The 18,025-nt window shown below is 40.3% G+C and overlaps 1 protein-coding gene and 1 long non-coding RNA gene across 2 annotated transcripts; one reads left to right on the top strand and one right to left on the bottom strand.

Moving 5' to 3' along the window:
• Positions 1–321: 321 nt before the first annotated feature.
• Positions 322–5,693, top strand: LOC308125628. Its single transcript, XR_013936393.1, has 3 exons — positions 322–446; positions 2,176–2,353; positions 3,233–5,693. It is a non-coding gene; the product is annotated as an uncharacterized lncRNA (long non-coding RNA).
• Positions 5,570–12,199, bottom strand: bco1 (beta-carotene oxygenase 1). Its single transcript, XM_080489522.1, has 11 exons — positions 11,733–12,199; positions 11,492–11,620; positions 11,271–11,400; positions 10,887–11,034; positions 10,645–10,795; positions 9,603–9,823; positions 9,234–9,491; positions 9,032–9,137; positions 8,809–8,903; positions 7,155–7,266; positions 5,570–6,985 (listed from the first exon to the last, which is right to left on the bottom strand). The coding sequence occupies exons 1-11, from the start codon at positions 12,028–12,030 to the stop codon at positions 6,831–6,833; spliced, it is 1,803 nt and encodes a 600-aa protein (XP_080345648.1). The 5' UTR covers positions 12,031–12,199; the 3' UTR covers positions 5,570–6,830.
• Between the last annotated feature and the right edge of the window lie 5,826 nt (positions 12,200–18,025).

The raw sequence follows: 18,025 nt of genomic DNA on the forward strand, positions 1-18,025 counted from the left end.
TATGAACCTCTGATCCAATTGCTTTCTCTCTTTGCCACTTGCTCTTGGCCACTGCTGCCCAAAACAGTCACCTCTGCACTGAAGTTGGTTCCATGAATCACCAAATATAAACTCCAATCGACCTTGTCTGAGTTGAAACTTCACAAATCATTCTGCAATATTGCTGAAATACATTATATCAAGGCTCTGCCTTAAGAACCAATAAATAAGTAACATTTTCAGTGTAATAATGTCACCAGTTGATGCAACATTTTAGAAAAAAGAAAAGTCTAGACAGTTGCTCACTTCAAGGGCTTTATTTTGAAACTGCCTCCGTGAAGCAGCGTCATTTGGACTCTTGCTTGATGAAGTGTATCCTCCTCTCTGGAAGCGCAATGGGGGACGCAGAAGTAGGGAGATTCAAGCTGATGTGACTGACCCCTGCTGATATTCGGAGGCTCAAACAGGTACTTGATCACACTATTTTAGGTCTATCAGGAGTTGCACATAATGCATGTATGCCGAATTATTGCATGCACAGGCTGCGTTTATGGCTGCAGCTTTGGGGGTCTTTGTCAGCAGATGACATGTTGCTGTTCATTTATTAAATCAGTTTGAACGTGATGCTTCTCCTCCACCATTAAGTCAGTTAGAAAATGTTATTTCTTCCGCACAATATTTAAAACTTAATTTAAAATTGTCTATGTCCATGTGGGAGCGCCATTGTGTGTTTCTGCCTGACAGAAACATTGTGTTGGGCTTCAGTCCCAGTTATGCTCAGGCCACCTAGAATAACTCTGGCATTACATTCCTGTACTCCCCCTTATCACAGCGAGACTCACATGTAATTTTCAATTTGACACCACAACAACTGAAATGCTTGCACAGCCACACACTTCATCATTGCTTCGCCCTCATGTTTTAATCAGTGGTGAAGTGCACTGGCCTTTTATGCTTTTTAGTGGTTGGATCATTTGTTTCTAGTTCAGGCCAGCTGAGCTCGAGGTCCCACATGGGAGCAAACCCCCCATGGGATTTCACAAACACGCCTTCCCATGAGCTTGAAACACTCAAACACAGTTGATGGGGATGTTCCACTTCATGGGTGCTACAGTGTGACTGAATTATGTAAAGTGTCAATCAATATTTTATAGAGTATGAGCATAGGAAACACCTGTCAGGAATAGTCTTCTAGTTTTAGCTTAAAATAAAATGACAGTCTATTGCGTAACGGTTATGAAATTGCAGTTAATTTATTGTCTACATCATACAGACACAGGACATATATTATGAACCCCCCCCCATGTTCTGTTTTATAGTTGTACACAGTCAACATCTGCTAGGTCTTGCCCATCTTGACACCATTTAGAGAATGGCAGCTCAGTGAGAGTGAATGTGAAGATGATGACAGTTGAGGCATCCAAAAATAGACGCGGTCCATCTCAGCTCGTGCGACTCTAAAGAGCCACACATGGATATGGAAGCTGAGGTCATTTTTAAAAATATTGCCACCGAAGACAATGTGTTGGGAGGTGTGTGGCTTATTGGTGAAACTTAGATTCTGATTGTGCAAATCTGAATTGCAAAAGCGTAATAATACCTGTATTTCAAGTTGATATAGGCCTCAAAAATGTAGATGGACATGATCTTTAATTAATGAAAATGGTGGGACAAAGCCTGAACCTGCTCAGTGCTGAAGGGCAGCCTCATCCAAGCAGACTGAACCAGAACATTAAAATGTCAACAGAGGATTTACCCTAAATCTCAACGCAGCTCTATTTGAGTTTACTATAGTGGAATGAAAGCACTTTCTTCCTTTGTGCCTAATTATATTTTTTTTTGTCTTTTTGTTATTGTTGTTGTTGTTGTGTTGCGTTAATCATGTGGCGTCCTCCTTTATGTTCCTTCTCTCATTAGTTCCTGTACAGATTTTGTCCTCTCTGTGTCGCTAGTAGGCTGAGATTAAAACAGATTAATCAGGGATTAGGTCATAAACGAAGAAGAGGGAGGGGGGTGTATTGAACGAGTGCAGCCCACTGTGACACTTTCTTCTTGTCATCACAAACACCTGACATGATCATTGTGCAAAGCTACTTTGGAAAAGCAACATTTCACTAGTTTCTCTTCAGGTGTAGCACGGGGTCATTCATGTTATTGTGTGCGGGTCTGTAAGCCTGTGCTGCCCTGCGTATCCAGGCTGTGCTATGGTGAGGTGTGGCAGCGATGACGGATGTGGAGGCGACTTATGAGGACTTCATTGCGTCTCGACGATCCGGCCGCAGGAATGCCATCCATGAGATCTCCGGAGCCCCGGGAGGGCAGGGACCCACCGACCCGTCGCAGAGTCTGGCACAACTTGACATCAACAAATCAGGTGAGACATATTTGGGTTACGGTTGCACATAATTTGACGACGCTTGTGCGAAACTGTAAATGAAGAAGAATAAAAGTGAAAAAAAAAAAAAAAAAAAAGAAATAATCTAAATAAAACTAAGGTGTCAAAATGTACTCCAAGTGAACAAAGCTCCTTGAGCTTCACAAGTTCAAATATTCATCTAAAAAAAGACCATCGATGGACAACACACACTGACTCCACACAGAAACAAGTAATCAAGCACACATACAGTATATTCCATATATGTGTTGGTGCCATGAGGGAACCACACTAACCGCTGGACCACCATGCTATCATTTTTAAGTCCTTTTAAGTAATTTTTTATGAAATGCAGTGATTGACACATACAGGGATTGTTTTTTCCCCCCGTTTGTTTTTTCTTACTTTCATTTAGATTGACACTGAGAGGATACGCAGTTATTTAAATTGTTAACCCTTGTTGAACGTAAACTAAGCTTTCGTATTAAAAATATCTCCTTGTACGTAATCGAGGGGATTAAGAGCAACAAATTTGGTGTAGAATTACAAATATTTTGAAAATGACTTATTTTAAAGTATTCCTATAATGTTCCTATGTGTGACAATGTTTTTGAAAGCGATCATTACAAATGTGGGAACTGGCACATACTCACATTCTACTCAAGTCTGTCTTTTCATGGTCTTATCTACTTGGTATGAACTGTTCTGAGCGGATTCTTCACGTCAGTGACTTCTGGTCTCGCAGATTTCATCATGACATACTTTGCTGATTCACCCGGCTTCATTTGCGTCACTGGCTTCTCAAGTTGTAACTTATGCATGAAACTTACTGCCCCCCCCCCCCCCCCCCCCCCCCCCCCCCCCCTTGCTGTTTGTCAGGTGGTGAGGCAGACGATCCTGAGAAAAGCCGAGACTGTCCAGCAAAGGAAGAGGAGACTCAGGCCGAGGGCAGCTAAGTGGCTTCGCGTGTCAGACGTTTGTGAACCGGAGGAGCCACGTCTTTTTGCCCCAGCTGATCCCTGAACGATCATCCAGACCTCAGAGTGGCATCTGAGATACACATTCAAATCCTCCACTATCAGCACCCCACCATCGGGAAGTTATCACTATGGCAACCAAAGTACCGCCTCTCGTCCTGTTCTTTGGTGCGTTCCACCCTCCGTAAAGAGTTAGATATCCTTGATGCCTTCCCTTCTTTGCTATAAGATGAGAGAATAGGTTTGCTGAATGCAACATGGGGTAAGCAACTAGGACCACCTCTGCTGTGTGGACAAATGCCCCGAGTGGAATGGAGATCAGGAGAAAAGAGGTCATTGATGGGTTTTTGGGGCCGGCTTAAGTTTCAACCACAGAATTAAAATTTTGTCTTCCCTTCCCCCTTTGCCTTGAACCAACCTCTAATGTGGCGGCAGCTCTTCCATGAAACATGAGGGTGACAGGACAGCTACTTGTTTTTCACGCCTGCACAGCTGTTCTCCACCGTCTATCAAATGATTTCTCTATATTTGTTTACTGTGACTCAATGCTCTGTTGTGTTTCTTCTGTGGAATTTTGGAGGGTGTTCAATTACTAGTATCTCGCAAGTGAATAACACTCCGAGTAACATTGTGGATCCGCGTATAATATCACTACTGATCAGAAATGCTGCATGCAGTCATGCATCTTTATTATTGCATTGATTAGTCATGTAGAGACCAAATCAAGGCAGACGTTTTTTGACTGGTCTGATTTGCTCTGCACTGCCTCACAACAACAACCAAGACGTGGGACAAAGAAGAACTTGTGTGTCTTGCTTTGTGCTTGCACTCCGACCCATAAATCTGTCTTGAATTCCACTAAATAGTCACTCACGTTTTTGTGCGTCTCCGGTCAGGCCTAACTGATGGAGTAAATACTTTTCCTCTTGGAAATCATGCATTTTAAACCCAATGAGCTACCCATGTGATCTGGTGGTGCAGTGGGTCACACTGGTGCACTGCATTAACAACACCCGGGGTCATGTCTGGGCCGGGCTCCGGGCTCACCCTGTTTGGGCTTTGCTCGTTTTGCTTGTGCCTGTGTGCTTTATCGGCAGGGACTCCCACTTCCTCCCACACTTCAAGGACATCGTGTTAGGTTCCTTGGTGTTCCTGAATTGGTTTTAGTTTTGCTTTATTTCACATGCGGATGTGCCGCATTGCAGGCATAAACCATTGACATTGAGTTGTTTATTCAGAATAGTGCTTATTTTAAATATTGTATTTTTAAAATGTGTAATAACTGAAGTATTATTAATCCTGCCTCTTAACTTCTTATGGCTTTGCTGGGAAGACGCCATCATTGTATGTGATGGCGGCTGATGCAGGACCTCAATACAAAGCATTGACACAATATTCACATCTGCATCACTTCCTCTTTGTATCGCAGTAGCTCCATGCTGCCATGTGTAACATCCCAATGTGTGTTTAAAATGTATTATAGTCTCATGATGGACACTGAGACAAAATAAATGCTACTGGAGGTTCGAAAAATTGCACTACTGATAGCACTCACTGGTAACACTAGTGTCTTATTTATAATGAATGGGTAAGGGTTTATAGGTTTGTGTGCACAGTTTTGAGTGTATTCCCAATGATAGAAAGCACGTTGGAATGATTGTTGTTGGGATTTGTATGGACTGCCTTTTGCAAGTCCCATTTTTTGAAAATCTTTCCGCATTAAAAGGAATTGAACCTTTCTAATATTATAACTGTATGATGCCTTGTTTTGTTATCCAAACAAACACATTTATATGTTCGCAAAATATCTCTGATGAGTTTGTGCAGTGTAATGCTCGAATATTAATTTGCTTGTTTCATTAAAAGGATAGGAATTGTTCACACTGCGAATGCAACTTTGGATTCAGGAGTTGCATGATTTTAACTTGTGTTGTATTTCTCACATCATTTTTGCCTTTTCAATCTGTTCATTGCGTTGTAAGAAGTATTATTGTTTAACGTCATCACGTTCGACACATTCATCTTTAAAACGAGCGCGTGAACAGTGCATGTTGCAGCTTCCTGGGCATTGCTTCCCTCTGGTGGTCAGAGGAAGACAAAGCATTCAGCCACAGAAAAACTCTGCTGTGAATAAAGTGGATTTAGAAGTGACTTTTAAAACACACTCCAGTCATGAAACTTTAACCACAAAGTGGTGAATCCAGTGCGAGGTGTTAAAAAAAGAACGGCAACCACAAATATTGTAATATTGCATTTAAAAAAAACAAAAAAAAAACACATACAGTACACATTTGATAAAATAGAACAGTGCTTGTGCATCTGGCAGTCATCAGAATGGTAGGAACTGGTCTGAATATGCTTCCAAACAAGAAAGAAAAAATGTATAAGAGTGGCTTATAAGAGATAAGATATGTAGGTAAAGACTTAAAAGTTTTGCTTTAGAAAAAGCAGTTATTCAGTTATGTAATTATACAATGAATATTTGTGACATCCACTTGAGACAATAATAGAAGATATAGATATGGATCTTTAAATTGTATTTGCTTAAATTTGCTTAGCAGAAGAAGAAACTTTCAATCTGAGAAAATACTCCCAGCTCTACTTTGCGCGTGTGTAAAACAAAAGTCAAGGTCAGGTCATAGAAGGTAACTGATAGAGAAGCAAAAGATGACAAAATGTGTCACGCATATTTATGCAAAACTGAGTTTTAAACACATATCACATCTCATTCAGTTAGCGGGAGCCCTGCCTTTACTCCCATGGAGGCCAGGACAGGCTACCACATGTTCTCTATATTCTAGTTGATGCCGCTCTAATAGATAAAATGGAATGCAAACATATTACATGTCGCAGAAGGAGAATATAAGGCGTCGCTGGTATTTTCAAACACACTACATCGATTCTCCAAATTCACATCATTTTAGGACGTTTTGAGAATGGCTTTACAGTTTCTTGTCAAGCAATGAAAAAGAACGACTGGCTTAAAGATATTAAATCACAGTCAAAGAAACCCAGCATGACTCCTAAACAACCTCCCACACAAAATAAAGTGAAAATAAACACATATCTACATTCTTTTCCTGACCTGTATGACTTCCTCTAACTTCACCTAAACATTGTAAAAGCACCTACATGGACAAATAATGGGAGCGTCTGAAGATAAATCAATTTCACTTAAAATGTTTAGAACAATCCTATTCCTAATATACAACAGTGACTTTCGATACTTTAAATCATGAAAAACAAAAATCCCACTTCGGACAACACAAGAAACATAACCAGTAAAAACTAATATATCAACACGTGCATGCGCTGTTGTGGCATTTCTATCATCAAAAGAAATGCTTAAATTTCTTTCTTCTTTCACAAACTTGTGTTGAAATTCTTGAGTAGCATGAAGGAGCACCTGCAACCATGTGCACTTATGTCTCAAACACATTCAACACTGGGGTTTTTTTTTTTCCCCTTCCTTTTCTCGGTCAAACACATTTCTAAACGGATTACTTTTCGTGTGGGATAAAAAATCCGTGCACGTCTTTGTGGAGCTCAGCCTTCACGTATGCTCGGCCGACTTCTTTGAACGTTTTGCCATCGAGGAAGAGGAGAAAGTCAGACTGGCCTGGTTTGCAGCTGATGACTGACACGAGCACCACACCTTTCAAAGAAAAGAACGCATTATTGGACTGCCTTTTCCAAATTGCTCTGACCTGATAACTCAGATAACATCATTTCACCAATAGAGATGATATCAAGTGAAGCGAAATGTCAATGGATTTGTATAACAACGTCACAAATCTTGCTTAAACACCAGTTCATATTCTCACCATCATCCTCTGACTCTCCATTTGGTCTGGGGATGAAGATGGGCTCTGACGGATAGCAGTTCTCCTCATCCCAGTAAACCATTTCCTTGGTTTCCGTGTCAAACTTTCCAACCTGCGGAAAATGAAACACGCTTTTACTGTAACCCAGGATTTCGCTGACTCGACAAAAAATGGCAAATGGAACAAAGTTCATCTGACAGATGCTGCTATCATCAGCAGAGCGAGAGAGACATAAAAACCTATATTATAAATAGCTTATCAGAGCCCATGAAGTACTTTGTCCACACTGTAACCAATATGAGTGGAAGAGGTTGGTAAGGTCTTACAATGCTTAGTGCTCAATTGATCTAAACAGCAACTCTTTTCCTGGTATCAGATGCGAAGTGACGTGTTTTTATTCAGCTTTCAGTCATAAATCGAGGAGTGTTCCGTCAGCTTTCTTGAACTTCCTACTGCTATAAAACCGGTCATCTCGACCAATTCATTAATAAACAATAGAGCTGCTAGTGTGAAATGCCTTCTAGGTATGACAAGTAAAGTGTGAACTATTTGAAAAAAAAACCAAAACAAAACTAACACGGAACTGAATCAAGTGACACTCGAGCACATGTCAAGCATTCTGTGTTCCTCGTTGCTCACATGGGATTTCCGGCAGCATGTGCACTTGGAAAGGAAGCAAAGCAGCAATGTCAGCTATACTCAGATAGAACCAACTTCATCTCTATCGTATCAGGTTACAATCGGTCAGAGAATATGTTGCGGGACTTACGCAAAGACTTTTCTTCTTCGAAAAGAAGCACGAAAAATGACATAATGTGGACTTGTGCCTGCTGAATCAGACAATCCTCCGGTGTTGAAATTCAGCTAAAGAGGAAGCTTAGTACCATCTATACCTCGGGTTTGTTACCGATGCCCTGCAATAAAACCCACCTTTCTCATGGCCATATCTAGCTTCTGTTGTTACTGTATGTCATGACTTTCTATTGTTATCTCACTGTACAGCCTTTAGACTATGCTCTTTAAACAGTTGCTTTATTTTCAAGGTCAATGAGTTCCACTTCTTGTTCGATCAAAGAAACCTTGAATGTTAAGCAAGGACACCTTTGTTCTGTTACTCCTCAACCATGAAGGAAATTGATCAGTTCCTTTCTTCAAACAACTCTGGAACTTAAGGAAGTGCCAAGGTTGACGCTTTGTGATAGCAAGGTCAATTGAGGATTTTTTTTTTTTTTTTTATCCAATTGTCGAAGCAAGGTGTTTCCTTGAGTACATCCCTCTATGCAGTATACCTCTGGGCTTTGGCTTAGCGCTGCAGCTCAGTACATTAAAGGTTTCTTTCCATTGTTCCCGGTGCCTTGACGTAGGAGAGTACCCAATGGAGTAATGAAGATGCAGAGGATTGGTGAATGTCAGGGCATGACATTTTGTTTGAGACTTTCTGTGGCAGCATTCCCAGTACTTCCCATAGCTTTGAAACAATGCTTTCAGGAAGAACCTATTTCCCTTGAGCACAGCATGTACAGCCGCGTCTAAAATACCTGAAAGTGTCCAGTCTATCCTGGCAAATATCACTTATTCAACCCAATGTCAGAAACCCAAAACAAGGATGTTCCCACCCGCTCTGCAGCGAATTAAAAACAATGTGCAGGTTCACCTGTTTGGTGTGGGCAGATTCCTTCACAATGTTCCCGTACACAAACTGGTGCCGCTTGCCATTGATGTCATAGTTGATACGGGGCAAGTCGATACCTGTTGGAAAAAAAAAATGTATATAAAAAGAATTAAGTTACAATAAAATACAGAAAATCTAATGCTTTGAGAAGTGGCTGTTGTTGTTTTTTTTTTTTTTAATTTGCTTGAAGTTAGAGTGACTTTACCATCGCAGAGCACTTCCGCTTGGCATAGAAGTTTGCCGTCCTTCTCCTTCACAGCACTGGCTGTGGTGTATTTGAGTTTCACCAGGTCTTCCCCAACTGCAACATCCTGAAAAAAATATCCACATCAAGAAGCAAAGTTTAGACTTTAAAGGAGTGCCTTCTTTAAGTTATCGCATAGATATTACACTGCTCTGCTTATCACCTTGTCAGAATGAACAGGGAACGCAAATCGTTTGTAACTGGGCTTGGAGTAGCTCTTGTCACTAGAGCCAGATTGATCGTTCAGCTTGCTGAAGTAGAACATATCATAAAGGCTGTTATCATTGTAGGTGATGACATCGCAGACCACGTGCCCGTCGTCCTCGAAAGCGTTCACGTGATGGTAGACAATTGTTGCTCCGGCGTGGTACTTGGTCGCGACCTCTTTGCCCGTCCTTTTGTCGATCACATGGATCAGAGTCTAATGGAAGAAGAAGAGAGACAAGATTTATTATTGTCCTCAATAACAACCCATGACTGCTTTCTTTAAACAAAAGAAAAGAAATAGCAGTAAACTGCAGCAAGTCTTTACATTTTCTTCAGGGCAGAACTTAATGCAGCTGGCCCAGCTGACTCCTCTCATGTAGGCGGTGGCCATCTTCACGATGTCCAGCTTCAGGGGCTGCTCGATGAAGATGATGTAGTTGTCTGTCATGCCGAAGCTGTGGTAGTAGCTGGGCGTGAGAAGATGGCGACAGGGAACGGAGCAGACCACTTCCACATTCTTCAGCACAGGGACAGTCTTCCCCTTGACTGCAATGGAAAAGCACAGATCGCAACTAAAATGAACAAACAGCAGGAAAAATGTGGACTTTTCTTGTCACGCAGGCAGAGATGAAACAGCACTGGCGCTGTTTAATGATTTAGAGAAGAAACCACTGCGTTTGTGTATACTTTGAACAGAGATGCACATTAGGTCACATAATAGTCTTGCCACTGTCGTCTTCATCAGGAACCCTGGTTTGCCTGCTCAGTCAGTTTCAGTGAAGTTCAAGATACCAATAGGGCCCATGATTATGGAATTTAATCCAAAAGATAATTTTTTATTGACACTTGGTCAGTCTAATAATGCTTTTTACACAACTCTATGATACATAACATATTCTAGAACAGTGTCTGTTTAGGAGCATTTATTTTTTTCCCAAATTAAACCCAGCTAAATCTAGACTGTGTCTAACTAAATCGCACACATTTGGGGAATCAGTGTGACCTTGTTATGTAATGAGCAGAATATTTCCCCCTTTCCATTCACAGAGCCTGAACGTTTTTCAGAAGCTCCCCTGGGAAGTTCCGCCCGATGTCATGCTGTAAGGCCCCGCGGGGCAAAAGAGCGATTTGGGATATTTTGTCAAATTGGCCAACAAAAATTGAATTTGACTAAGCTGCCGCACTGCCCAAAAATAAAACCACCAGTAGCACAATCATGCTTATTGATGCTCTTTCCCCGGTCCGTCCACTCCTATGTTATATTCACTTAGTCTTAGTTTGTTTCAAATATTTTCAACACAGCTGATAAAGAGAGGAAGAACTGAGGATCCAGGCACAAAGTTGAGTGGATTTCAAAGTGTATATACCTTTCTCTGCAAAAGCAGGGACTTTGAACACCAAGTATTTGGTCTTGCCCTTTTCTGCTATCGAAGTGCCAATGTTGTAGGCATTGCCCTCCTTGTCATAGTGCGGATGGGATGAAACAATGTTTGCAGGCAGGTACTTCATGTAGTCCACCTGTGCGGGGCAAGGCCAGAAACGCACGATTTATTAAACTATTCCTTGACATATTCATGCGATATATCACAATTAAAACAGTTAGTGTGACCTTTTCATGGGTTTCCAGGGTCACGGGATCGATCTTGCGGATGTAGTTGGTTTCAGAAGTGGCATAGTAGTCGTTCCCATACTTGACAAAGTTGTTTCCACCGTTGTCAGTGAAGTCAGGCACTGTGTGGTTCAGGAAGGTGATGGCTCTGAAAGGCGAGATATTGTTAACGGAAATATGTCACTAACAAACTTGTCGGTTTGAGTTCTTGAAAATCTTCTTAACATTACAGATCACAGACACATGCATGTTAATCATGACCCTTTTGATAACTATAATTGCATTTGCAAGTCTGAGACAGTTTATTTGATGCACGAGAAAAGAAAACGAGAAAGTGGTAGTGCATGCCGAATTAATATTTCATTAATAATAGATTTTGCTTACTTGAAAATGAAGTTCTTGCTTGGATCCGGATAGGCCATCGTTCCCATTTCAGACACAACTATTCTGTTTGCAGCCATGTTCGCCTGATAAGTGTCACTTTTAAGAAACCTGCTCCTGTGAGTCACTTCACCTGTGAGGAAAAACACACAAAAAAATAAATAAATAAAAATCAGTTTCATGTACTTCTGCAGATCATGCAGGTATAAAACTGCAGCACGCACCATCCTTGATGGTGAAGCTGTTCATGATGGCCATCCCGTCAAACCAGTGGTTGTAGCTGGTCTCCCCTAAGGAGAAGATGCCCGGTCCATTACGCAGCAGTGTGCCTTGCAGCCAGCTGGGGATATTCCCTTCAAGAAAAAAAAAAGAAAAAAAAAAGTCACTAAAAAATGAAGTTCTGCAATTTAAACCATGTGAAGTCAGTTTAAGAGTTTAACAAAAAAAAAAAAAAAAACGACCTACCTTTAACTTCTGCCGTGGTGGGCTCCGGACTCTCCACTGCGTTCTTGGAAAAGTCAACAGACATGTTGGCGAGCGAAGTTGCGGAAGACACGGCGCGTTGTGAGCGGAGGACAGGGCGCGTTGTGAGCGGACGAAGAGCTTCTGCGGCACGCTGAGGTTTGAACCACTCCTTATTTAAAGCTCCCAGCCTACCCGTGGGGTTGGCACAGGACGATAAGTTATCTGCCTGCCCTGCAATCACAGCCATCATTGAGGATTTCACAGAATTCCGGTTTCTCAGTTCTGAAAAATGGACCATAAAATTCTGCAGCGTTCAGCACAAGTCATCTATAGATGACCGACCTATTGCTGTTATTTTTCTATAGTTCTCCAGTCGCTTAAAATAGTCAATAACATATTTTTACTTCTTTCACTGCTCTGCTGTTGCACTTTAAGGTGCTCACCTCCTTTAACCCCATGAAGCCCCCCCCCCCCCCCCCCCCCCACCCCAGTTTGTTGAAAAATACATTTTTTGTGTAAGTATATGATAGATAATTGTGCTGTTTCATAAGTGTGCAAATTAATTGATAGTGATATAATTATATTATCTGGGATCTTAAGCAATGTGTCTTATCTGCTTTAGTGACTGACATTCTCATATTGTGATTTTTATCCTTATCACTATTATGATTTATATCCTTATCACTAGATAGTGTTGTATTGTGCTGAGCTAGAGTGCAAACTTTATTTCTCCTGGGATTATTTTCCTTGGATAATTTGGTTCTATAAGAGAGGCCTTTCACTGACTGAAGAGTCCTCTGCTATCTTTGTTTTGAAATTTGCAATGTGGGGATGGAGAAGTAGGCTAAAGAGTCACCTGAAGGGTGACCTTATGTTTGGGATGAGCCTCTTGGATATCCAGCATAAACCAGTGATATGTCCTCTGGGGTGTGTGTGTGTGTGTGTGTGTGTGTGTGTGTGTGTGTGTGTGTGTGTGTGTGTGTGTGTGTGTGTGTGTGTGTGTGTGTGTGTGTGTGTGTGTGTGTGTGTGTGTGTGTGTGTGTGTGTGTGTGTGTGTGTGTGTGTGTGTGTGTGTGTGTGTACGTGTGCATGCATCACCCATGTTGTGGGGACCTGATTGTGTTTATACATTCCCCATCCTGGTACACTGTAGGTGTTCCCCTAAGGGAAGGAAAATCAAATCGTTAAATGACAAAAATGTCACGGTGTACTTTTAAGGTTAGAAATAGAATTACGTTTAAATGGAGATGAAGCCGAGAGGAGAAAAAGCCAGTTGAGGTCAGGCTTGATCGGATGTCCAGGAAGAGATAGAGTCAATGGAGAGCTAACAATGTGTGGGCGTGCCCATGCTCCCTGGGAGAGGACCTTATAAAGAATTGTATTTAATTTCAGTCTTTCTGACTTCAACTTTTCTCCCCTTTCCCCAAAATCAAAACCGTGTTGAGATTATATGCCTGATTGTTTGAAGTTAGAGGTTGTGGGGCGCTCAAGCCAGTCTCCGACAAGATAGGAAAAATGCTTAACAGATTGTGAGCCCACCAAATGGCAGAGAGACAAATCGCCCACAATCCATCCTGATTTGAGGCAATATTGGGTCCCAAAATAGCTTTCATTCCTTCCATACATCCATCCATCCATTCATCCATCCATCCATCCATCCATCCATCCATCCATCCATCCATCCATCCAATTACACCAAAACTCAACACAGAAAATCATGGAAGCCAGGACTCCAGCCAAGGATTTCCTTGCAGTGAAGCAAGCATGCTTAACACTACAGCACTGTGTGGCCTCTTGTCTTCATTATTATTTGTGTAGAAGGTTTAATGCCCATCAAGGATTTTTCCAGCCCCACCAAAGTCTTCATTTACTTAGATGAAGAATCACTGTTGGCTAAATTTAAGAACAAGAGTTAAATCATTGTCTCATATAAGCCACAAAATGTTTCTCATTTTCTGAATACTTGCCGTTTAGGTTAATTGTACATTCTCAAAAATATTCAGTGTATTCGTAGATGAAAGTGCCCAAACTAAATTGTTGTTGGCTGCAGACAGCGTGCATGTGCACTGATAGGGATCCTGCACTTTGACCATATGTAGAGCCATGTGGACAATGTCACTGGGTTCTCCTCATAGGAACATGAATCAGACACTGAAGCCAAAGTCCCCTGTTAAAGTTAAAATTGATAATATTGCTGGAGGATCATTACGTTTGTGTCTGGTTACATGCAGATATTCTTATCAGTTGCTTTGCCAGATATGTTGGGTTTGTGGGATTCATTGTCTCCATGAGTATTTGTTTATCTTATTTACTGTGTGAATACACAAACAAGCTCAGAAAGCTTAAAAACTGGATCGATGGAGATGCACGAGTCGCAATTTTTGCAAGTTTTGCTTGACTCTATTTAAGTTGCCAGAGTAACTTTAATTTTGGATAAATGCTCTTTGGCTTCCTGTGGCTAAAAGATTTGGTCACGACAGTAGTCACTCAGAAATATATCTATTAAAAAAAAAAAATCACTGCAGTATTAAAAGTGCCCAAAGCCACTGTGAACAAACTGCCTTTCTCAATCCTTCATCTGATTTTGTCTCCACGAAGCCGCAATCAGCCAGCAAAGAAAGCAAAAGCAGAACGTTTCTCTCATGATTGTTTTTGACTGCCACCATTAACCTTTAAACCTGATATTGCGTTTTAGCTCTTACCTCTTTGATACCACGAGACATTTAAGGGAGTTCAGAAATATTAGTAAACAACAAATAAACAAGTTTAATCACATGTTATAATTGTGTAACGGGAGATTACAGGGTGCAATGACTAAACACTCTGTGACTCAAATTAGGTCAGAAAGAAAAGCAAAACAAGACCGCACTGCCATCTAGTGGCCGGCTGGGTGTTAGGACACGAGAACAACTCCAGATATTTTGGGAGGAATGGAGGCAGAAACTTACATTTAAAAATGTTCTTATCAAACATCAAAGTACCTTCCATACAGAAGAATAGAAATACCCCCACCCCCCCTACACACACACACACACACACACGAACTGTCAGAGTAAAACAAAAGACCGCATTAAACAGTGTGATAACTACAGAAAAATGCAGAATACATGAGGTGAAACTTAAGCTTAACTTAAAAAACAACAGACTATTTCATGAACATGAAACGATGCTACAAATAGATCAATTTAAATTCCAATAAACGTCAAAGTTGAATGAAATTTAGAGGCGTAAGAAGATAAAGTTGTGGTCTATTCACAATGAAACACCATTGAATCAGATGTTAATAGTGTATCCTTTCACATGTTGATGACACTGACACAGAAACATTGGATGGTCCCCCCCCCCCCCCCCCCCCCCCGCTATATATTTGAAAACAAGAGAATACTGACTTCTTAAAATAAACCTCAGTACAACAAATATTAACATTTAGCAGTTACACTGCACAACTACTATCTAAATTTTTAGTGAAGTCATCTCACAAATGCTTGTGTACCTTTTTAATTACATGATGTTCTTTTGGTGCAATGCTTTTGCTCGTTGTATTTCGCCAGTACAAATAAATTTGCCTGGGCTTGAATTTTACTGACTTTGTGATGCAGACCATGATAAAATGTTTTGGTTAACCAAATATTTGAGACGACTTTCACCATGACAGGAACCTTCATGTAAAAAGAAAAAAAAAAAAAGCCATGACATCAATTAAATGAGATCACTACTGCAGGCTATTTTCCTTTAATCAGGAAGGAACCAAGACGACTTTGGGCGAATGATTAGTCACTCAAAACCTTGAGAGAAGATCCTTTTGATGGGACTTATCAGGATGTTTGGAGGGAGAGCATGGAAACATTGTCTTCATACGTAATTAAAAAAAACAAAATACCTTGCACTCTCTTTGAGAATCTTTACATTTGTATTGTAGGTTTGCCAAATTTGCAGTTGTTACATGCCACCAGTAGGAGGCATCAAATGGCATCTAAGTACTTGGTTTAGTTTGTTTAAAGATATGTGGGATAAAAACCCGCTTAAAAAAAATTGGAGTCCATGCAACTTAACACGGTTAAGAGCTCGTGTTTATATTTTGATGTGAAACATTCAAGTCAGAACACATTTAAGTGTATGTGATTGTAAATGCTTGAAGGGCAAAAATAACCAGAATATTAAACTGGGAGGTGAAATAAGAGACATGGAAAAGATACTGTGAACAATAGAACATAAGAATAGACAATGTAACTGCAAGAGTCATATTAAGAGGGAGGATTCAGTGACACGTCACTCTTTATCCTTTCTTTGAATCCATTACAGATATCACATACAACATTCAAAAACAATGCAATATTGTCCTTCGATGAATCCCCGTGGTAAGTAGAATCAAACCAAACACTCAAGATAGGCAGTTTTTATTTGTCTCCCATTAGTCACAGGTGGCCAAACGGTTACTGACTCAATGAGACACTTCACAGCAGTCAATTTGGTGTTTATTGTCAAGAATAAATGAAAATGTGAATGACAAACGTTTTCTCATCTTCAGTACATTCATAGAATGTCACTAAGCACGCCACCTACTCAGATATTTCCTCCAAACAACATTAAGGACTGAAACATCATCAATAGTTTAACTATCTGATAGCAGCACCAGATTCCCACTTACATTGGCATCTGCTTTGTTTTACGTCAGCTCTTCCTGAATAAATTAAAGACAACTGGACACATTAAATGCAAGAAGTTGGTAAGGTTAATGTTTATTTGCACTGCCCAGATTGTTATAAACTGTGCCCATTAGTATTCAAGTATTCCCTTTTGGATCATTTCTGTGCTGGATTATATACTAAATATCTGTTTTACGATGTTAACCATAATATCATCATCGTTCTCATCACTGGTGGATTATATCATGTGGCAAGTACAAGATTAATGCTAAAGTAAACATTATGTTCAGGTACTAAAAAAGAAAAACCAAAGAACCAAATCTATTTTGCAAATGTATATGCTATTGTCTTCACAGTGCAATCCCCATGCAATATCACATGCAGTAGTAGAGGGTGCATGAATAAGACCATATTGACCATGCATGAGTTGCACACTGAGCCTACTTCAATTCTACCAGTTCTCAGTGAAATATTGACGTACATCAAGTCTTGCCTTGTTACCGGAGATGTGGGATCGCGATATTCAACTTAGGGAAGATAACATCCACTGTTCCACACTTTAGACAGCCTGAAATCAACGGTGTACCTCAGAGGATTCTCTCTTTCCCACATTATTACAATAAACTGAATTATGTTATACTTTGACAAGCCACAGCATGCAAAGATTGTTATGTGAATAAAATCATTGTGACGCACTGAACCATACCTGCTAGTTGGCACAGATGTACATTAATGTATTTTTTGGGGAGAAACAAAAAAGTATAATATATATATATTAATATATATATCAAAATAACAATCATACGAAAAAAATACAACAGATAAAAACAACAAAATCCAGCTTCACCCTACAACAACGCTGCATGTTTTACACAATGTGGAGTTGTAATGGCATGAATAGATAAAGTGAGCAAACAAAAAGCACTGAAGCAACCAACTTTTACAAGCCCATGCACTTTACATTTCAACCTATAGTACAAAGGCCAAGCAGTCACATTAGTCAGGCATCAGACATGGAAAACGTGCCAGTGAATCACTGAAAAACATCCAGGTGTTTTTTTTTTTCAGCATTGTGAGGATTTAAGGTGTAACAAAATACTGTGCAATGATACGTTTAAAAAAAAAAAAAAAAAAAAAAGGCAATGAAAATTAAATGCTGAGCATAACAAGGCATACTTACAATCCCCGTTTGTGTCACAAAGTAACTCACAGAAGCAGTTGATGTACGCTCATGTGACGCTACATCTACAACGAATATTCAAGTACACGCCGTAACCATCTGTGGGCTGTAACTTTCAACTCAAACCAATCACACACTTGCCGAAAGGAAACTGAAGCGCAGTCATCCCCGCGTTCATATTATGTGGTGATTATCATAAAACTTCAGAGAGCAAAATGATAAATGAATTAATTTAACATTTTAAAATGTTGCCGCTTGAAACAAAATACAATCCCGTGTATCAATGTCATTAAGAAATATGGTTATACCAGAAATCATATGTGACATGAGGCAAAAACTATCTGCATCACAATCCTCAGAAACAACCAGAAAATATTCCTGACACATACAGAAACTCGACCTCCCAAAACACTGATTATTGTCCTTGGTTTACATCCAAATAAAATCTGCAAAAACAAGTGTTGACA

Source organism: Lipophrys pholis (assembly GCF_963383615.2).
Source record: "Lipophrys pholis genome assembly, chromosome: 20".
Lineage (NCBI taxonomy): Eukaryota > Metazoa > Chordata > Actinopteri > Blenniiformes > Blenniidae > Lipophrys > Lipophrys pholis.